We start from the raw sequence: 23,722 nt of genomic DNA on the forward strand, positions 1-23,722 counted from the left end.
TTATACAATAACGATTAAAACAAAAACAAGAACGGTTTTGGTTATTTCAGATGAGATGTTTCTGTATTTGTTTTTAATCTGTGCTCTTCTCGCAATTTTGAGGTGGGCGGGGCTTAGTTGGAAAAAGAGATTGTGATGTATTTCCATGGACCAATCAGGGCTGAGTATCATTTCCCAAGTTTCAACATTTCAGTCTCTTCTCTTAAATCACACCCACACGGTCCTCATGGTATTACGTTGTTTGTTTTTATTTCATAATAAATAATGACCGATTTATTAATATTGGCCTATAATAGACATATTGGTATATGAAAAATCATTTTTTTTACATTAATGTCATGCAGAAAACACTGCTTGGGGTGATTTACAAATTGTGTTAGCTATCTATTTTATTTTTTTAGTCTTTATCTTAATGGTCAGCAATTGACTAATACTGAATATACAGTACTGATGTTTTCTTTTAGCTCTTTATTTTAATTTATTCTTTATCTTCTCAGTTTTAATTTCTAAAGTTGGTTGATAATGTAACAGATTGAATGTATACGGTATAATTTCAAATCATTTAATAAAGTTGTTGGCAGCAACCTTCGCAAAATTTAAAAAAAAAAAAAGTATAGCTATATTCGTTCCAGCTAAAAGAAAAAAAATCAAAAATTGGTATGCGTCTTTAAAAAAATCCCATATGGCTCAAGCTCTGTAAATGAAACCCAAGGATGTTTTTGTTTTTTTTCAAATTTACATTTGTTATTTTGTCATGAATAATTCATATCAAACATACGAGGGGGCTTTTAGGAAAACAGGTCCAGATATTTGAACGTGAAGTATAGCATTAAACAAAAGCAAAAATGACACTTTTTCAGCTTCCTCAGAAAGCCTTTTTATTCAGGTTCAAATTCAGAGTTAATGCCACAGCTGTTGCATTGCCAGTCTGTAAAAGAGTCCCTGAGTCAGAATTAACTCGATTCAGTGACGGTGCAGGAGTGCACATCATGCAAAAAAGTAATTGACTACAGTAAGAAACCATGATTAATTACAAAGTTGGAAAAAATGCTTTATAAGCATCATCTGTGACTTCAGCCTTCAGTCTGTGGCTTTAATTAGAAGAGAGGCATCACTGAAGGCATTTACAGCTTCAAACCTGAAAGGTGAGCTAGTGTCAGGTAAAACCTTTGCAAATCATTTTTCTAAACTGCACCCCGGAGGCCAGCTCTGCTTGAATCTTCCATCAGTGGTACATTTGGTTGTAGCCTGAACGCACGGCCCGTCATTCAAACGAACTATTGCAAAAGAACAGAAGAGCATCACTGCCATGTCTAAAAGTGAACATCATACTCATCATTTACATTATGTACATATTTATACAGTCTCTCAACATCCGGTCACACGTCCTGTGACTATGTATCCAAAATGTCCTCGGGACATTTCATGGACAACTGGTTAATGTGTCATTCAAAAGGTCTACTGCAAAATAACAGCTACGTACATCTCTACAATTCCTAAACGTGAATGTGACATTCATCATTTACCTTATGTACATATTTTCAGTTTACAGTCTACATACTGTAACAGATGTGCGACTTTATAGTGTTGCTGAATGGGAAACTGTGGATGTGTCATGATGAATGAAGGAGGATGGATGGACGGAGATGTGCCTCTGTGAAAATGGTTCCTCTGATGGATGAGAAAAGACGGGAGGAAACAGTTGAGACATGTTTTGTGTCTGATCCTGGATTCACGCTGAGATATAATCATTGTAACTGAACTGCTGTGCAAACAGAAACTCACACAGATCCAAATAAGTCAGAAGAGTAAGAGTTGTTTTGTGATTAAATCCTTTAATATTCTCAAGTGTCTTAATTGAAGAAAACATAAAAATAGCCTTAGAAAACAAAAAAGCTGACGTAAGAGGCGCCACTAACTCAATTATCTTTAAAAAAGTAAAGTTGTAATGTTATTTAATTCCATTGGAGACCTCAGAAAATTACAACAACCACAAGATAGTTATATTTCTTTACTGAATAAAAAAAACATCCAGTGTAAAAAGTTGTTTTCCAAATCCTTGTCTGAATGTTTCAACATCCTTTCTGCTTTGGATTATGATTTTTACTGAGTGACAGGATGAGTTGGACTGCGTTGGTATGTGATCAGATCTCTTGAGGAAAAAGATAACAGGCCAAGATACTAAAGCTTTTAACAGATATTTGAGGTAAAGCAACTCAAAGTTTCGTCTTGTAAAAAACTATAAATCAATTCCCAAGAGAGCTCTTTGAGGTTTTATCCATTTTCTTTTCTTTTTAATTCTTAATGTTAGAACTTTAAAACGAGCTGCTCGGCAACTAATCCCAGCAACTCGCTTCTATTCGAGAACATTTGAACAGTTTTCAATTCTTCGCTAGCACCTGGGCTCGTCACTTTCTACATTTTCACACAAAAATTAAGCAGCACTGTCTCTTAAGGCTTGCATGAAATCTGTTTGGGTTGAAATATGTCTACAGAGAAAGTACACAACATACAGCTGCTGAGGAGTGAAAACCAAAAAAATATGTGATTAGGTCTACATGTGGCACGGGAAGGGGGAGAGGAGAGGAGAGAGCAGGACACTAAATACCTCTGCCGTGTCTCTACCACTGTTTGACTGTTGAACCAGGAAATGTGTCTCTTAACACTGGAAGAGATCTACTCATGTACTGCAGCAGCCAACATTTAATCTGTTAAAAACAACCGATTCTGGGATGACTGATTTAAAAATGGTGAAATGGTGCACACGATGTGGAAGAAGCTTTCTTTAACTAACAACTATGAACAGGTACTAGGATACCTTTAACAAACTCTAGCTTTCCTCTTTAGACATTAAAATTGGTTTTTCAATTACTTTTCTTTGCTTTGGTTATTAAACCAAATGAATGCACACTGCTCCTTCATGCATCGTAACGGGAGGAAGATGAATATTCAAACAGAGGTAAGAGGTGGGTGCTGTTTTAAAGGGGTGGCGAATAAGCAATCCGTTGCCTGAGCAAGCTTGATTTAAGGCAAAGGTTAAAACATCACTACGACAGTTTATATCCAGACAGAAAACAATATGCTAATGGCTGCGAGGCTACATGAAGACAGTTGGTCTTCACTGCTTCAGTGTTTGGACTGGGATTGCTGGTTTAATTAATATCACATTTAGGGGGAAACAAAGTGTTAAATAATGTTGTAAAAATGAACAATATGCGAATGCCTATTTGTGTAAAGCAAGTGAAAATAGGAAGAAAAAAATAATCAAATGTGTCAAGATGAATCCGTGGGTGTTGTGGTGCTGTGGGCGACAAATGAGACCTGTAACAGATGGTAGGTGTCCTTGACGAGGACAGTTTTCACATTTGGAGCCCTTGCTGTAGTTTAGCAGACACCAGCCTTTTCCTAGCCAAGATGTTAAAAGGTCAGTTCACCAAGATCAACAGATTCAAAGAAGGTGAAGTGAATGTCAGTAGTGGTGCACGACTTATTTAAAATTACAGAAACTTGCCTACCACTTGGATAATCCAACAGTGTCAACATGGTCACTTTTCACTTGTTCAGGAATTATCCAGAATAACAGAGACGTTTATTTAGGAAAGATGCACTGCTGCAAAGTTTTTCAAATAAGATGCAAGCTTTTCATTCACCTACATTGATGGCAATCTCAGACCCTGGGCATAAAAACCCAAACCATCCTGGTGGCTGGATAACTATGTAGACATTAACTGGTCAAGGTTTTGTGATTTGGGTGAACAGACCCTTTAAGATGATGGAAACCAGGCTGGGCCTCAAGGCACCGGTTCCCATTACAAGTCCCACTTAGTGAAAAAAAGGGAGGGAGATGTCCTGCATGTTACAGATTGCTGTTGCAGAAATGGACTGCCCCTGGATGGTTAAGATTAAAAAGATCAGATGCAGATCGGCTTGTGTTCTGTGGGCAAAAAGAACAAGCGTGTCCCCACTCCCTGATTGGCTGATGACTCGGACAGGAAGTGGCGGTAGTTAGAGCAGAGCAGGAAATGGGCTGACTGGCTGTCAGACAGGTTAGGAGCTTAACCTTGGGTGTTACCGGGATTTAATGGGACTTGGATGAAGACAGTGGGTCGCTAGCTGGATTAAGAAAGATGCAGGGGAATACAGTACTGCATCTCCCCCTCCTTATGTTCTGTGTTACACCAGAGAGCTTGGACCCCAGACCATCCATGCTCACTCTCACTCTAGTGCCATTAGTATTTCTAACTCTGGTCTCTATTATGTTTTCACAGCTGGGTCTCCTCCCCAGCCTGCCAACTGACTCAACAGTAGGAGGAGAATGGATTTGGGTAGGGGTGAGTCACCGCAGGGTGACCGTACACAAACGGCCGTACACAGAGGGGGTGACACACTTTAGTTTTGTTTCTTGGCCTCTGGGTTGCCGTAACTGGAGCCTGTTTTCTTCACCTCGGTGACCCCGATGAGGCGGCGGATAGCTATCGAGGCTGGGGAGAAGGACAAAGGAGGAAAGAAGAGAGAGGAGTGTGTGAGGACAGTGATTCAAATGTTAAACAACACTGTGTCTCCATCTCATTCTTCCTGCAGGTAAAGTCAAACAACTGCTGCCTCTTTTGTCAATCCACAAGCCTATGTAGTTTTTTTATTCTCAGGGTAACTGGTGCAGAGTTTACATACCTATGATGAGGAAGAGGATAAAGCCAATGATGAGGAGGGGGGAGCCGCTGACGGCCACTCCACAAGCAAAGTTAATGAGGGGTGAAAGCAGCAGGGTGGCCCAGAACAGGAAGTTCAGCAGTGTCCATGGCCTGCGACGTGGGGTTATTGTGGGTCCGGGGAACTTGCCTTCCTTTTTGTACATTTCCTGTAAGGCATCCTGAGCGGGAAACGATCAAGAGTTAATAGCACTTAATTAACTGATCAAATCAACTTTTGTTTTACCAAGCAACTCTTTGGAAGGCAGACTCAAAATATGCTATTGGCTCATTTGACATGAGAGAACAGGACGCTCCCTAAATCCCCCTACCCCATAATTAATTAAGGACAAAGTGATGCATCCAATCATAAAATGAGTGTTACCATTAATTAGGAACCAACCCCTCAAATCAGGTCTCGAGGGCCAGAGGTGCATTTGGGGTCATTAAGAAAGTTTGCACTTTCTTATCAAAAACATGTCCAGTCAACATATAAACAGTGCAAAGAGTAATAACTCATCTGTGCACAACAAGTGAGTCACAGTGTCTGAATGTGCATTCCTTGAGTTTAATTAAGTGACTACAGAATTATTCATGTCACCTAATTTGGTAAAAAAAAAAAAAAAAAAAAGACAGCAAAAGCCTCTCATCAAAACATCTGTAAATCATTTGTGTACTTCAGTTTACCTTCTCCTGGTAGAGCTTGTGCAGCCAGATGGCACACTCTTTCTCATCATCTGGTATCTCCTCCACAGGAAACCGCCTGGTTGGTAAAGAGGAAAAAAATAGTGTTAAACACCACACATTTCAGCCAAAATTCACAGATTGTTTTTTACCTTCACAGACAGAATTTAGAATTTTATGAATAACTGAGAAAATAAAAAAAGGGAAACACACTGGCGCTGGATATGACAGTTTGCTTTTTCACTTAAAAAACACCTAAATCCTGTGAGAACAAGAATTCAGCTGATCTATGCTGCAAATTATGCAGAAATGGCAAAGATAGAAATAAAAACTTTTAAGGAAATGGGGGATACAGAGAAGCGGGTCATTTACATTTTGTGCAGAGAGATGAAGGTGAGTGACCATTATAACAATGGTCATTCAGGTGCACTTAAACCGGATTAATTGGATTGGCACACCACACCATTTTACCACTTACTCTCCAAGGACACATAATGTCGAGGGTCATGATTCCAGTTTTGAAAATTATTCTTGACAAGGACTTACATTTAGTCAGACGCTTTTATCCAAAGCGACTTACAGGAAAAAAAGGGTACAATCAAGGCATAGTGCAGTAAGAGACATTAGTGCAGCAATAAGTGCTAGTGACGATTTGTTAACGACTAGAATTATCATGTGATGCTAGGAGAGAAGATGCTCTCTGAAGAGCTGGGTCTTCAGGAGTTTTTTTATTTATTTTTTTTAATAAAGGTAGAGAGGGACACCCCTGCTCTGGTAGGAACTGGTAGAGGTTCCACCAATGGGGAACTTGATTAAAACTCTTTTAAACACCACACACTGTATGAATGTGTGGAACAGACTTAGTACGACTTGGTCAGATAACTTGTGACACCCAAGCCATGTAATAAAATTGGTAAACCATATTGGTATACCAAACCACAATATTGCTAGAAATTGGTCCATCAATTTCAGGTTGGATAAAAGTACTCAGCAATACACACTTTCTGATGTTTACCACTTCTCTGTGGTATCTGCTGTTCCTGCCATCTCCCCCAAAGATCCCCTGCTCCCCCTAAATACACCCCACTAAGACAGGTAGCAAACTGTGAAGGGGTTAAGTAAAGTACAAAAGTATTACAGTTAAAATCAACTTAAAATACCAAAAGTGAAGGTACTCAGTATGCAGCATTGTCTATTTAAGTCTAATGTATATAACTTAATTATAAGTATTGATGCATTGATGTGTCTGTTGCTATACTGTTGCAGCTGGTACATCAAAGCGTTTGTTGATTGTATTTTGTATTATTAATCTGAATCTGCAAAGTAATTAAGTATCTAAATGTATCAAAATATATGTAGTGGAGTAAAAAATGATCATAGTCCCTCTGAAATGTAGTTGGGTAGAAGTACAAAGTACCGTAAAGTGGAAATACTGTAGTAAAGTACACATACAATACATATAACATATTCTGAAATTTTTAGTCACTGCACTTAATTAAAAAAAAAAAAACTAGAATTATCAGAGTAACACATGAGGAGGTTTGACTTTAACACTGCATGAAAGAAAATGAAAATCATGGACAATAAGATGTAAAATCTTGCTGTTGATAACAGTACATGACTTGTGGCCGGTTTCTCACCACCAGGTGGCTCCCAAGCATTAAACTCTCATCCACTCTGCACAATAGATTGTCTGTTTTTGTTCTGATTGATATCTTAAATTCACTGGAATGTGTATTAACTGAGGCAAGGCTAATCAGTCATGTCACCGCAAACTATAAAAAAAATGTGTCCTCCACTATTCTCCTTCACCTAGTTTCTTTTTTTAAACTGAGTAAATTGAAGTAACACTATTTTCTCTAATTAAGTTTTGCTGTCAGGACAAAAGACATGCTTTCCCCAGCCATTTCAGCATGAACAGCCCCAGCTCTTTACTCAGCAGGAGTGTCCTGACCATTAGAGTTATTGTTCTGAAACCATAAACGTGCTGGGAGATTGGCCAACACTTTCAACGCTCTCGCTGTCCCTTTCATTGTTACGGGACAAAAATGCAGTTGGTCGGGAGCCAAAAGCTTTAAAATACATTCATCGTTTTCCACTTGATGAAATCCAGTACAGCTGGCAGTGTAATGCATCATTATTACAATAACTGATGATTGTGGAGTAAATGGAGGGTATCAGTGGCACTCACCTCACGCTCATGTCGGCTTTGTATTTCTTGCCGTTGACGATGCCCAGGAGGGTGGGAGTTTGGTTGTCTTTGAAGTTTAGGGTCACATCATACACAGCGCTTACTGTAAGAAACAAACAAACCTGATTGAGAATGAGAGGCTCATACGTGTTATGTGAATTGAGCCTGAACTATATGTGTGTGTCTGAACACATTACCTGTGCCTTTAAGACACTGCAGTGTGGTGGTGAACCCTTTGGTTCGGGGCAGGAGGTGGTATTTGAGCTTGGGCAGGCCTTTACTCTCTGCAACCTGCATACTGATTTGGTGCTTCGTCTCTGTGAAGCGGGTGCCCTCGCAATACAGCAGGAACTGTGGAGGGAGACGAGCTGTGTTACACTTACACACACCTATAAAAAAGACGCAGACTTGAGGTGACCTCCTTTCTTTTCCCCATCCACTACCCTACTTCTGCTTGGTTGAATTACAGATCAAGTTCCCCTTAATGTAAGACTACACTGAAATAAAGGCTCTATCTCAGTAAGCAGGTGATGACAATTTTCCATACCAAAACAGTGTGTTTGGTTTGTTTATCTAACACATAAGAGCTATGTCAACAGCAGTGGCCTGATGCTTGACTTAAAGGGTAATTAGATCAGCTGCTGATCTGCTTAATCTGGGCTGGTGAACTGGTTGTGTCAGGGTGAAAATCTGCTTTACACCTTCAGTAAAAAAGGTGCACAACAAACAGCAACACCTGCTGCCACCAGGTAAGACGCAATGAATGTAAGCCACTTGCTTGTTTAAAGAGACGTTTTTCCTTGCAAAGCAAAGTAAAAAGCCTCCTTGGACTGTTTGAACTGGACCTTCCACTGTGCACAGAGTTTTCAGAGAGAAATAATAACACATGCCCTCCCTGTTGAGAAATTTTAAATACAGCTGGTGCACTCAGAGAACTTGTGTGTTCAATCTGCACGGTTTCTATTCATGTAAGAGAAAGTGGGTGAGAGGGCAGCATCTGGAGTTCCTCATGTTTTGTTTCCCAATTAAAACTTAAAGAGCTGATATTAAATGGTTCAAGAATAATTTCAGTTTTTTCTTTTCTTTTTTTAATCCTAGCTTAGTAAAGAAAAATGAATCAGTTATGTCTGCTTAAAGTAAATCACTTACAGGCCAAGTTAATGGCTGAACTTTGACCGACTGAACTTGCTGTGGTTGAGCTCACACAGTTTTCTTGTGCAATGAGAGATTATTATAACATGAAGTGGTCCGATTATTTAGGCCTGGGCTATATATATATATATATATATATATATATATATATATATATATATATATATATATATATATATATATATATATATATATATATATATATGCTATATAAATGATATCGAAAAATATATGCAATGTATTCTATACTGTTTTGATGGCTAATACTGTAATTTTGCCCAGGCCTACCACTGCTCATTTCTTGGCCTGTAGGACCTTTTTTTAGTAACTTCTCAGTGCTCTGAGATCTAGGAATATAGCTTAGTAGTATAATGATGAAAACAGACTAATAGGTTTCAAAAATAAGAACCATGTTGTACATAACTAAAGTAAATAAGTTTGCCACTTTCTCCACATTTCCAACCCAAGATGGAAACAGTCATACCTTGAGTCAACCAATTGCAAAAATGTATTTGTATTATACAAATTATATTATGTATTTGTGCAAATGGATGTGTAGTAGCATGAAATGAGGAACATAAGTGCAAAACCTTAGACACAACTTACTATTTCACTGAAACCAGGATGCAGACAAACAGCATGTCTAATGTGTACCTACCCACATATATTCAGGATAGTCTTTGAGCCTGCTCAGTCCTTTGAAGACAGTCTTTCGGTCCTCCTCCCACCTTCTTTTGCAGAAGACTATTTCTAGGAAGTACCAGGTCCAGCCAATCAGAGGAACCTTCAGTAGCTCATGTTTGGCTAGCACTTTTGAACTCTAGAAAGAGGGGACAGGTAGATGTTCATAATGATGCAGCTTGGATTACTCATCATCTCCAATCTTGTCATTCAGAGTAGATCTGAAGTTCACAAGCAACTGAATACTAAATTAATAAATAAAGAGTAAATTTCGCTACATTACTGACCCCTAGGATGCCATATCTTTCACACATGGTCCAGCCACACAGGAAGTCGATCTCATAGTTGTGGTTGAGGATGGTGATGACATGCTCTTTGCCAAACTTGTCCACCGTAGCTTGGTCGGTGTATAGTGTGCATTCTGTGCCCGACCACCACTCCAGCAGCATCACCAGCTCTGTGGAGAGACGACAGCACATTATATCAGAACGTCAAGGCATTTCCCTCTAACTAAATATCAGGTTTGCTCCTCAGTTTGTGATTTATATAAAAGTGATTCATGTTTTAAAATAGTAGCTCAAAATGACAGTAAAGCAAAAACATCAGAGCTTTTTGCAGTGTAAATGTAATGTCTGATTGACTGTATCCTAGTTCATTAAACCTGCATTAGTGAAATAATAGACATGAATGCAGCCAGTGGTCAGGTCAAGTGTGATGACATACTTCCTGTTAAATTTGGTGTTTGCATTAAAGAAAAATATTGATCAACAACAAATGTACTCACGACTCCAGAGGGAGTAGGAGAGTCGGCAGTTGATTCTGCGATAGAGCTGTTTGTTGATCGGCCAGAGGATGCAGGTGCAGAGCTGAATGAAGTTTATGATGAGGCCGCTCACCACAAACACAAAGCCCATCAGCAACTGCAGGATGAACAGGCTCTTCAGGTAGGCCAGCAGAGCCATGGCTGAGGAGCCCAGAGAGCTGAGTAGGCTCTCTATACACTACGACCAACCTGAGAGTAGGGCAGGAACAGAGCAGACAAAGGAGGAGGATAAATGAATGGGATGGGAGTTTGGCAGACAATTAGAGAGTGATGGATCAGTTTAGACAAATGGATGAGGCCTGTTTAAGCCTGTTGTTTTGCAGGCAACCATGCTTTCAGATTTTTAAAACAAATAGCAGTGTTTCTTACCACGGTGGGATCCTTTTACAAGCCTCGTTTGCACGGTCCGTCAGCCAGTAATACAGTCCTGATGGGGACAGAAGAACAGAGGTTGAGCTAGGAGGCAGGAGTGACGTAAAAGGCTGCAGCAAAGTGTCATTACAGTAACATTTAAAGAAGTGCATGTTTCATCCAACAGGTTTAACTGTATTACTTAATGACAAGACTGTCAGAAAGAGCTTCTATGGTTCTTAGTGTGGGCAGCAATTTAACATGAAGAAGACAGATGATAGGTCCAACTGTGGCACACGCCTTGTTAAGGAATATGCCATTATAGCTGTGTTTATCCACGCTCTTTGTCAAAGCAATATGTCATTTTTTCTGAGTTTATGTTTTTTGTGTGTGTCCTTATTTTGGAGTCTGCCCTGTCACAAAGGCTGTGAGACAGAAGAAAGACATTCCACATTTTAGGCTACACAGAACCCCACATTTGAATCTGAATACAGTCAGTTACATTTAGTCACACTATAACATACATATTTGAAAGAGTAGAGCTTAGTTTAGGGTCACTGCAACTACTAATTCTTGTCACATTCCTCATGTTTTCATTGTGTCAAAGATGTCTAATGTAATAGAAAGGGCTGCTACCACAGCCAATCAATGGATTTTTAAGCGGTCAGTAGGAGTTTGACAAAACAATAAAAGACCACAATTAATTATTAGTTGCGGCCCGTAGTGTACTGTTTATCACCAATGCTGCTGCACACAATGCCGGACCTGATGCCCATGAAGAGTTTAGGTTTCTGTCTGTGCTTATGGGTGTTTCCTTCGGGTGCTCCAGTTTTCTCCAACAGGTCAAACACATTTAACTCAAGTGAACTGGAAACATTTAATTGCCTCTAGGTAAGGATGCAACTGTGTTCTTCTGACTATTAGCACGGCAACAGACTGGGGTACTATCCAGGATGTTTCTGTGTTCGTGCAAAGCATCCTTGGAACGGTTTGACAGCAGATATAGGGAAAAAGATGGATCAGTGTTATGCAGCCACCACATGTTTATACAGCTTGTATGGTGTCAAAGTAAGGCCAGACACCCATTACATGAAGCTTTGTGAGAAAATATCTTACTTTTTTCAGGCCAGAGATTTGATTATCACTTTAACATTGTTCACAAAATATTAAGCATTTTTGTTTGAATCGACATTTACTATCGATAGGTACCAATGAGGATGACCACAGGCCACCCGGCCTTGAATGGATTGTTCCCAACATCTGCAGCAAAGCCCATTAAAGTGTGGGTCAAGCCAGTTTAAATCCGTTCTCAGAAACATTTCTAATCTGAGTCGTCCTTTTGCAGATCTGTGCGGCGATCTGAGGAGCTGTCAGGACTGCCAACTGGGCTTCCACCTGCTGCGTTTTACATTCCAACTTTCTTTTTTACGTGAAAGCATCAAATATCAACATCAGAGTAGCTGACCAATAAATGATTCAATAAATATGCAAAAATGCCTTCCGGTTTCTGCAAATATCTTTAGTACACAAAATGTACATACTTCTCATCAGATAAAAACACAAAATAAGGATCACGTCTGAAACTACCTCAATAAAAAGACTGGTTAAGTCAAACTATGTACATGTTAATAGGGAGTATTTGAACAGCCCTTTCAAAGTAAAGCATCAATATTGCCCTCAAAGTGCAATTCATTATGGACGATAACGTTTTGTTTTATTCTATGATTAACTTTGCAGTGCTGGCAAACACCAACATATGTACAGTCACCTGCATTCACTGATACAACTGTGTCAGCAAACCAGCAAAAAAGAGGCCGTCTGGTGCTTTTTAGAACAACAGCCTGCATGCTAGATAACAAGGGAGAGACGGAAACATTGTGTGCCTGCGTATCACAGTGACATAATGGTCTCTAACCACAGACTCTGTCTTGTTCATACAGAGTCTGTAATGAATGCTTTCTTGTTGCTTTAATTATTGTCTTACACTGTTTCTTTTCACAAGTGCAACTAGATACAACAAACACAAATAGATGACGGTGACTAAATTTTTAAAACAGCCAAAAGCATAGTAACCAGAGTTGTTTATCTATCCTCACGAATCATTTGAAATGCCTCTAAATATAAATGACCAGAAATCCAAGAGGCCTTATTTTTCAAGCAATTCAAATATATTTGCAGAAATCTTTTACCTTAAGTCCATATGATATTCTTTAAAGTACTCTCTCAGTATAGAGCAAAGCAAGCAATTTCAACTTATGCCACATATCTAAATACACGTCTAGCATTCAACACAGAGACTAACAAAGAGGCCTAGGTGTGAAGTAAATTAAATCTTACATGCACATCCATAGAACTTCAGCTCAGTCCGTTGGGCAAGCGATAGTTAAAATGCTTCTAAATCTCTGTGATTAGGACACACAGAAGTGATGAAATGCTGTCACATGTGTATGAGTGTCATTTATCGCCTGATGGATCAGACCATCAGTCCAAACATCCACAGTCGTCCCTGCATTATGTTACAGATATGACCTTTGTTCCTACTGGGAGAGAGTGACTTGGAGGGGTAAAGTTTCACTATTGCACATATCACATGTGGCTCTTACTTTTTTTGGAAGGGCAGTAGGCTACAACACTGAATAATCAAACAGGACAGCGTGTAATAACGACAAAGTGCAGCAATTGGCACATGTGATTTGGTTTCAGTCAGCATGTTGATAATGAACAGAAGTGGGTAAAAGTGCTATGGACAATAAAAAGGGAAGTCTAGAGAGAAAGTGACTCAACCTATTCAACTGCAACTAACACTGTTCATCAGTAAATTGAGTATAATCTATTGTATTGGTTTAAAGATAAGCCCCAAGGATTTGAGATGTATTTATTATATTATGTTGACATGAAACATGCATGCATGTGTTGGGGTTTGCATGTGATTTAGGGCAGAGTTCTGGTTGGTTGGTTGGTTGGACGCATTTCTCTACCAAATCCTCATTAGTCGAAAAAATGCTTAGGTTACTTTCATAAGGTCGTATGTCTACCAAAGCATTTTATTCCTTGCTAAAAACACCTGATGGTCTTTCTAAAAACACCTGAGCTGGGAGTGCCCCTGAGCAACTTTGGAGGCACAGGTTTTTGGCAGCTGAGATGCTTTGGTTGCACCTGGTTGCTATGATACCTATTATCCACATAAGAAAATATGTTGGTACAAGTCTGCTCTGGTCCTTGCTCTGTATTCTCTCCCTATGTGCTTCAGCCTTCCCTTTGAATACAGCAATACTGTAGGCTACTGTTCATTAAATGTAGGAATTTAATCTATGTGTGATGTAGTGCTTTGGTTGGAATTTTAGGGTGAAACTTCTCCCCCCCCCCCCCTCAACAATCAGCTGATGGTTTCATTTTTTTGTCGATAGCAACTGCAAACGTGTTTTATAGTCAACCTGAGTTGTTTGGCCACAAGCAGTCAATGTAGATGTTGCCCGACTAACTTTTGCTATGGCAACAAGCAGGAACTCTATAAGAGAGCTCAGACAGAGAGATTTCCAAACATATGACCTTTGTTCTCATTGTCCTCCACATTCTCTTCGGTCTCACTAAATTCATTCATACAACCTGTAACAGCCACACATTCTCACTCAAATTGAAATGGAGGCTTTTATTCACAATGCCTAGAGCAAAGATCTTAGCACTGACTGTGTGCATTAATGCCACCTCCAAAAGTTACCTTGCGTTGCAAAATGCAACAAACAAGCAGCACTCATCATATTTGCTTTGAGAATTAGGAGTAAATCGCCAACCAAGGTCTCAAGGGAATGTTAGTCTAACTATATTAACATATTTGCTGCACAACTACATTATGTTCCTCTTTTCTTCAGTTTGACTCAAGTGCTGCCCTCTAAAGATCGATGATTCGAGTCATTAGTGGAGCAGACCTGAAGTCTACTCACATTTGGTTATCTAATCACTCTTTTCTTAGCCACAATGCTGTACACAGAGCAATTCAGGAGCAATAACAACACGAGTCTCATCTAAAAATGTCCAAACCACAAAACTGGAAGTAAAGAAGGATAATAGAAATGGGAAGCAGTGCAAAAAAGGCAGGAAAGTCAGGTCAGGTCAGGGCAACTCATGCTTGTCGGCTGTTCCGATTGCTTGAAGTTTGCATAGAAGACTTCTGAACCAGTCGCCGGTACAACCTTCTCTACTGCCATCCAGTCTGACACTGATGTCATCAGTCCAGCAAGACAGAAACTTCGGTTATGATAAGGATTTTTAGTATCTACAGACGAGAAGGAGCCAATGAACCACAAGCACATGACAAATCAAGATAATGAAGAAGACCCCTCATTGTTTAGGTGCAGACTTTGAGTCTGCTCTGACAATTCTGTTTTGGGGACAGTCCTTATTTAAGAAAGTCTGTTGTTTCTCTTGCCTGAAAAGGTTAATGCTAGGGAAGAGTTAACAAATCAATTGTCCATTTGTCATAGTTGGGACGTAATAGTCCAACTGTCATAATTTATGTTTGGTGAAACTCTTCTGAAAGTACCAGGCTGTTTGCCCTGTGTCAATGAATCAGACTGACTGCTGAACAGAATGTATTTAAAGGTTGGGGGTGTCAACACCACTGGTGCTAAAATGGGACTTCCCTTTACACGACAGTTTTAATCTATAAGATTCTTGACTATAACATTGTTCAGAGCGATACAATACTAGATTTCTGGACCATTATGATGGATAGATGCATAACATAAGCATATGTAATAAGGGAGGCTTTAATTTGGTTCTCTAACAGCTGTAACCAAGACAATTACTTTGTGGAAAAAAGAGTGTGTGGGTTACACCATTTCAAAATTATCTAAAAATCTGCATTTTCTATACAATGAATTATTTTTTTTAATTTTTGGATGACATACCACCATACTAACTTCACTGCAATAAGGAAATACTGACCAATAGCGGCAGCCTGCCTGCAATATGGGACAGCTAAAGGTCCTATGAAGGATTATAAAGGGTATTTTCTTCATTCATTATGACCTTTACCAAACACAATTTGAATTGACTACTACAATGTCTTTTTACAAACATCCAAATAACTATGCAAATGTAATTGTTGCTCTATTGGCTTTCTGAGGTCACCAGGTAAAAAAATTCTGTGTTGCTTAGCTAAAGTGTAATTGATTGGATCACTGCTCCATTTTAACTATTCAGGTTAACATGGTGGGCGTGGGTTTGTGGTGGCTCTAATGGCATTCACTGCATGCTTAAAAAAGTAACAATCCTGATTTATTAACGGTAGACAGACAGACTTTGCAGATGCAACTGAACGTGTGCAAAGTAAAAGACAATTAATTTGAACTAATTTGAACATTTAAGTAAACAGAATACTTTGTTATATTTTGAATGTTAAATTTTGTATTCAAAACACATCAGTTATACTATAGTACATTTATAGAAATAGCCCATAAGACGGACCCCACCCGGCTCAACAATGACACCATCATTCATCTGCATCTTTCACTGTTGACATTGCCAAGTCAGCAGAGATTGCTCAATACAATATCAAAGAAAACAAGTTATCATGGTGGTTAAATCAAACTTCCGGTGTTCTTTAGTTAAGCCCACATTAGTCTTGCATTGAAGTTTCAATAACCTCGTATAATAAAGCTGGAATAAAAGACTTTCAGAGTAACAAACTGGTTTAGACCATGAAAAGAGCAAAATAAAAGCCCACCTGTAAACCCACAAAGATTAGATACAATGACCGAGTTAAAGCTGCTTAAGGCTGGACAGCTGATTCTGCTCTACAATACCTGAACACATCTATGCCAGCAAATAACCACTGCTTGCTGGGGGTTTCATACAAGAAAGGACTATTAATGTACATTAAAAAACACCAGATAAATATTGGCAAACTCCAGCCACCTCGGGGCAGGCGCTGCACCTTTGTCAAGTAATTTTAATTCTACAAACTTAATTTGGCTTGCAAAGGTTTGCGCTCCCATTTCCTCTGCAAAAAAAATTGAGCACTAAAGTGCTATGCCGCCTTCTATCTCTTTTTACAAGTTCTAATAAAGCAGATAGGGCCTGTGCTTGCCCAGTTAAACCACCTCTCTAACATTTAACTTACCAGTAGACATAGTAGGCCATTGCCATCAACACCAATGCCCCACAGATCCCAGTAAAGATCATCACAGCACTCTGGTTCAGCATTTTGGCTCCTGGTATCACACCAAATCAAAGCCAGAAATTTAAAAACAACAAAGAAAAGTCCTGCAGAGAGCAGTGGATAGTCACAGGCTGTCCTGCTTCATCGCCATGATAAGGAAAGAGAGAGATTATGATGATGAGAGCAAGAACACAGCCAGAACCTGTTGGACGAGCTGACTAATCTGCACAAGACTTTACTGAGAAGCAAAGAATTTCATATCATACGAAAAATTAAAATAAGAATGGATCTTAATCAAGAGCAAGTGCAAATAGAGTCCACTAATGAAGACTGAAAAATGGCTCACTTCTGAAAGGAAGGAGACACACACGTACTGTAAGCAAGGTCTTACATGCATTCCCATCCTCTAATCCAATGGATCAGATTAGGCCTTATTAGCAGGCTATGGGCACCCTGGATATGTCACATTTCATTAACATTAACAAAGAAGGAGGCTGGGCTCTCCCCTACCAGGGTTGAGTTAGCAGAGAGGCATCTGTTACGCTAAAGGAACCAATCATAATGTTGAATTCCTTGTGCCATTGGCCACCTGTTATTGACACCTAGCATTAGTCAAAGGAAACAACTTCCAAGAGAGGACCAATAGACTCCTTAAAACAAAATTAGTTTTGTTATATATATATATATATATATATATGCTAATTTTTTAAAATGTCTATTGTACATATTTCTTTATATCATATGTCAAACAACCAGCAGCCAAACTGCATTATGGTAATATTTATGTCATTTGGAAATATTTTACATTCTGATCCTTGCACATGAGAGCGAAGAAGGAACGAAACCACTAAGGTGTTGTTTTGCTTACATGGAGTATGGAAGATAGAAAAATAAGCTTTAACAGGAGGTTATTTCATATGGACAATTTATTTAGGCTATTCATTTATTGAATTACTAGAAACAATGCTATATCGGAAAATATATCAATAAAGAGAAATAAAGTCATCTATGGTCATCCTTGCTTTTTCTGTCTTCTTGACAGTACCAAAGGGTAAAGAATTTTTTTACAACAGATCTGCATTGCTCAGCCACACAGAGATGGCAAACGGGGCTAGTGGACAAGGCAACAAAAGCCTTGAGGTACCCACATAGAGCTAGTGTTGTCAAATGTGGTTCAGACAAGCTGGCAGAGAGATGCTGAAATGAACTCCAGCATTTACTGAAGCAAATAGGTCAAAGGTTAGAGTACAGTCCTGAGGCCTTGCAACTGGGTGTTAAAGCTAAATATAAACACAGATAAAAAAAAAATACATTGTGATAGCTTGACAATGAAGGTCATTCATGCTTCAAAGCATGAAGTGTTCTTAACCCTGCACATAGAGTAACTGTAGTGCTAAATACTCAATAGCAGCTTCAGTTTTACAGTTGTTCTTTAAGCCAAGTATGTGTGGCCGAGTGTAAAGCCTTACTTCTTATTGGGGCCATTATTGACAGATGAAAATACACCAGGAGCACTATGTTGCACTTGGACAGGTCAAATCCCAGTTCCTGGCAATGTTGGATTTCACAGTTTATAAAATAAACCAAAATTATCACTTAGTCAAATACGCCATGCAAAGTCTAAACAAAAGGCTATCTCAGAAAGGAGAGACAGTACCTAACAAATAAAGATAAAGCTGGCATAGAATGGCCTTGCATCTCTTCAACATGGTTAAAACATTTTAAAAGGGTGTAGCCATAGCACGAAGTGATTACTGATAAGACTCAAGGGTATATAACGGTAGTTCTTGCTGTAGTCAGCAAATTCGAATGGGACTAATGGCAAAGGGGGGTGGGGGGGTTGATGGGTAAAATTGACTCTTTGAGTATAAACGCTGTAAGTAGAGTATAACGTTCAAATTCAACCAGACAGTCACAATGATTACAAGGTTTAAAAAAAGGTATACATAGTAATGTGGCATCACCAGCAGTGATGGCACATCTCAGATTAAGGCTTATCAATTCAGGTATGTCTCAAAGTCCTACAGGGCAATACTTCGGCTGATAAAAAGTTTAAGAGGTTGCCATGTGTAAACAGTCCTATCACTAGACTTTGAACCAACAGTTTTCTCAATTAAAAAGTGTATTTTTAGGATATTTATGATTCAGAAATACAACCTAGAGGTTTTTAGGTAGTTCCTTTATTTCACCCACCATTGCAACACATACATATCTAATTAGTATTACATAATTTCTGTAAGCACAGGTTTATGGGGCCTAGACATAATAATTAGTTAGTAATTAGTTAGACACACATGTACATGTACATTGGAGGTACACCTGAAGGAATGGAAATAATTGATTACCCCTTGTTGGCAAGAAAGAAGTTAGATGTTCTCTTTCTTAATTGTATATCATAATCATAATTAGTGTTTGCTATAGCTGTTATCTGAATTACTGAGAAATTGTCATTAGGAGTCAGTGTGGTCAGCAGGATTAAATTGTGATTTCCACCAGTACTGAAAAGATTAGACACTCAAGTAGTAATTCTCTCAACAGAAAATTAACTGTTTGCAATTTAGATAAGTGGCTATTTGTCATAGTCACTTATCAGATTACTGAAAATGATACACACATCGCATATTAACTAATAATTTATAACAATTACCATTCATCACTAGCAAAGTCATGCACTAAAACAGTGAACACATCTCCCTGTCAAGATCTGTTGCATGCTGGCACACCTATCAAGAGGCTCTACAATATAAACGTGGAACCAATGAGTCAATAAACATATTCACATTAAACATTATTGCACAATCAAGCAAATCGCTGTATCAATGGACAATCCAAATAAGCCTGTAGTCTGATTTAACTATGTGGACAGTGAGAATACAGCTGCCTCTAGCACAAAGCACAAGCATTATTATGATCACCAGTAGGCATCTTTTAAGCTACAGACAGCAACAATAGTGAGAAACTAACACGATAGCTTTACTTGCCTGTCAAGCACGTGCTGCTCGCTTCGTTGGGTAAGATTAAGGTTCAAGCCTAAAGTTGGTACTGGCTAAAAGAGCCGCAGACTTGAATGAACTCCAGTAACCCAACGTCTGATGTGTGGTACGACATTACGCAGGTCAACCCGGAGCCAGCTGCTTCACATGACGTACAGCAGACACAGACTGCTCACACTATAGCGGTTTTTAAATGAACCCAGTCTCATTATTTCTATCTTTCAAAATTATTTTTATTGGATTTTCCTTGGATGCATAATTATATCAGCTGTCAGAGCACACATCAGATTATCCAATACATTCATAGACTAGGCAGGAACAAGATAAATATAAACACCAAAATTATATAGTCAAAATATACAAAAACAAAACCAATAGAAAATAAACAAATAAATGAAGATAACCATATATGAGAAAATAATAATTAAAAAAATAGAAAATAAATAAATAAATAATAAAATGGAATAAAAGGAAGATAAGACACATACAAACAGACAGGAAGGGACAAAATAAGAGGGAAGGGAGGGATTGGGGATGAGGGAGTGGGCTCTGGGGATTAAGGGGTTAAGGTCCAGTTGCTCACAGAGTCAGTCGTCCTCAACCACAGTACTTGAAGTAATACTGGATCAGCTGGATGTTTATCACTCTAAATGAAGCCCATCAAGTTGCTTTACAAATCCAATAAAGTCATCGACATTATTTCTATCGTCTCTAGCATGCCACACTATGTGTTACTTCAGTATATACAGCGTTACCCGGCTTTGTTTTGCAGCAGCATGGCCCCTGAGTAAAACCACTCGTGGACTTGTTAGTGCGGCATGGCTAGCTCAACATGCTAAACAACCAACTAGCCAGCATGCCCCATCAGTCCAACCTGTGACTGGGCTGATCTCTGACACATGTCATGACAGCGGCCCCAACTTAAGCTAGCTGCGCCGTCAACTCAAAGTTGCAAACACAGATCATTCGCACATGTTCACACCACAAAATAAAAGCATCTATTCTATTCCACTATTGTTATCGGAGACAGCAGATAAGTAAAGGCTAGCTGACAGAGAAGCCTGAACCTGGTGTTAGTGAGCTGCACAAGGACAGAGTGGCTGCTAGCGGAGCGGCTAGCATGCTGAGTTAACGAAACCGGTGTAGCTTAGTAGCTAGGGTAATGATTATGTTTGTGGAGGAGGGTGGCGTCGGTTAGCAGGTAGATCTATTGAAAATGAGTGTCAAATGTGTCCTAACACACATTATCTGTAAAGAGTCAACTGACCTGTAACATGTAATGTCTCGCTATGCTAGTTAGCCAGCTAACGGTAGCAGTCGGTGTCAGTAACGGGACTCTTACCTGGAATTATTCACTTGGGAGTCGGTAGATTTTGTGATACTTTTTCGTTGCTTCCTTGCCTTCAGGGACGTAAAATAAATGGACTGAAGAGTCCCTCTTGCTTCGTCCGTTTCCTGAAACGCAATAAAAATGACTTGAGTTAATGCGATTTGCAAGAGCGCTATTGTTTGTCTGTTAAAGCCCCCATTTCCTCAAAGCCCATCTGAAGGTGGCATGCCCTACATCCGGTTCGGCCCCTCATTCATCCTCAGGAATAATTAAAATACACAATCTTTTTAAACAATAGGCAGCAGCAGCCTCGGACGTGCCCATTCATATACTAGAAGGTTTTTAAAAAATATAGTATTAAATAAGTATATTTACTGAAATTGACAATTAACTGATTCCCTCTGACCAGTTAGAATCAATTAATTCATGGAGCGGGTTATTGCTTCAATTATTTTTCTATTTAACTCATAAGAACCCATGGTGACACCAGTGTAACAAACACTTTAAATCTTTTATAATCTCCCATATTCAGCTTTATGCTTCACCTTAACTCATTCAGTCCCTAAGTGACGTATACTCAACACCCTGGTGTGGTGGTCATGTGACTGTGATAAGAAGTGACTTCTCCAGAATATATGTGTGACTGGAAACAGAAATGTGAAAAAGTATCTAATTTCAAAAAGCATATTTTTTGGTAAGACGCTAAGTTTAAACCCATTTAACAATTCTTATCCATTAATAGTGTGTCCTTTATTGCATTTAACTTGTTCTGACCATATTTCCTGAACAAATTAAAGTCACAATTCTGATATATGTTATGGAGATGCAAACAAAAAGTCAAAGGGTTATTTGTTTTTATTTATTATTGATTTATTATTATTTTGTTACTTGAAAACAAATCTGACAAACAGATTATTGTTAAACAGCACTATTAATGTCACAATTTTGATATCTGTTGTGGAGATGCAAAGAAAAAGGCAAATTTATGTCTCTGTAAGCAGAAAATGTGTCTAGTTTTTTATTTTAGAATAAGAAATATTATAAACATAAATAACTTAAACGCCCAATGTAACGTTCATGTCACATCACAGATCTTTGACATTTAGGGGTAGTATTTTTTTATTTTTTTTTAAACATCAGAAATGTGTTCTATGTGGTTCACTTATTGAACACATCCTTTAAGGATAACTGGGTATGAGTTCTTATGAGTTAAATTGGATATTATAAATATCCTTTGTCTCAGAAAGAGAAACTGAATCAGCAGTATCTAAAACATGTACACCATAAATTGCAAATTGTTATCTAGAAGTAACATTGCATAATCTGAAACATGATAATCTAATAAAAGTCTATTATTAGTCACCTATAATTTGTGGCAGAGGTTGTTCAATTCTTTTAGTGCTTCCTTTTCTGAAAAGGGAATTATTCTAAAACATTCATTTTAAAATATACTTTTTAAAAAAATTAGAACTCAATGTCTGAAAAATCTTTTTTTTTTCATGTGTAGTGATGCACAAGGCATTAACTTATTTTCTTCCACAACTCAACCTCACACAGCCAGTAGTATGACATTAAAATAATTTAGTTCCCTGAATAGGTGTACATGTTTGTTCAACTTCAGACCTCTTTAGCCCTCTGCTGGTGCCTTTGGATAGCTGCAGCACGAGTTGGAAACAGACAACTGAGGGATCAGAAACTTGTATGCATAAGCCCCTGAGGCCTCTTCTGTGACAAATCTGGTATGTCTGCTGATAACATATGGCATGTTATCTTTCTGAACTTTAATGTCTTAAACATGAACCAGTCACTATCACAAAGTAATCAATTCTCTTTCATCACAGAACCTGGAGTTTCTAATTTAGGTTACCTTAGATCAGGGGTCTCAAACTCAAATTACCTGGGGGCCGCTGGAGGCAGTATTAAAATGACCAAAAAAAGACACAAAATGACCAAAAATGACACACAATTTTAAAAAAGACACAAAATGACTGAAAAAACACTATTTAAAAAAGACACAAAATGACCAAAAAAGATACAAAATGACCATAAAATACACAGAATTACCAAAAAAGACCCAAAATTATTTAAAAAAGACACAAAATTACCAAAAAAAAGACACAAAATTACCAAAAAAAGTAATTAAAGGGACCTTCCATACACAACAAGGTAAAGTGTCATTCATATAAAACTAACATTAAACTTTCACTTCAAGGTGGGGGCCACAAAATATCGTCATGTGGGCCGCAATTGGCCCGTGGGCCACGAGTTTGAGACCCCTGCCTTAGATAGTGCACATAAATAAAATGCCCTAACTTTGCTTATTGCATGGAGGCTGCAGTTGGGCAGACATATTGGCCTGTCTGGTTATTTGGGTTAATGCTGGCTATTCATACTGTGGATTAGTGTTGGGAAAACAAAGCTGTCACCTGGCCCTAATCACACAATATAGTAACCACTCAGAAGCTGACTTGTTTACCTTCTTTTGTTTCCTTATCCTTTCATATTGAAAGCATTGGAAAAAATGAAGGTAAAATGCAATCAGATATTTTCTATGTAGTTAATAATAATTTATTGTAAATACAGTTAAAATGAGTCACTACTTCTTGAGTAGAATTCAATAGTGATGTAAGTTTAAAAGTTAAAATGTATCAAAGTATTTGAGTGAATGT

General features: G+C 38.5%; 1 protein-coding gene across 3 annotated transcripts; it reads right to left on the reverse strand.

Annotated features, from left to right (window-relative positions):
- Window positions 1-861: 861 nt before the first annotated feature.
- Window positions 862-21,270, reverse strand: agpat3 (1-acylglycerol-3-phosphate O-acyltransferase 3). Of its 3 annotated transcripts, none has more exons than XM_059342741.1 (10): window positions 21,066-21,270; window positions 10,589-10,646; window positions 10,181-10,408; window positions 9,684-9,853; window positions 9,374-9,535; window positions 7,761-7,914; window positions 7,564-7,666; window positions 5,376-5,451; window positions 4,672-4,870; window positions 862-4,481 (listed from the first exon to the last, which is right to left on the reverse strand). In XM_059342741.1, the coding sequence occupies exons 3-10, from the start codon at window positions 10,356-10,358 to the stop codon at window positions 4,390-4,392; spliced, it is 1,134 nt and encodes a 377-aa protein (XP_059198724.1). In that variant the 5' UTR covers window positions 10,359-10,408; window positions 10,589-10,646; window positions 21,066-21,270; the 3' UTR covers window positions 862-4,389. The 3 variants fall into 3 exon arrangements, with proteins under 3 accessions (XP_059198724.1, XP_059198726.1, XP_059198725.1); XM_059342743.1 differs by lacking the exon at window positions 21,066-21,270 and adding an exon at window positions 19,712-19,792; XM_059342742.1 differs by lacking the exon at window positions 21,066-21,270 and adding an exon at window positions 12,908-13,027.
- Between the last annotated feature and the right edge of the window lie 2,452 nt (window positions 21,271-23,722).

The sequence above is a fragment of the Centropristis striata genome, chromosome 10, assembly GCF_030273125.1.
Source record: "Centropristis striata isolate RG_2023a ecotype Rhode Island chromosome 10, C.striata_1.0, whole genome shotgun sequence".
NCBI classification, from domain to species: domain Eukaryota; kingdom Metazoa; phylum Chordata; class Actinopteri; order Perciformes; family Serranidae; genus Centropristis; species Centropristis striata.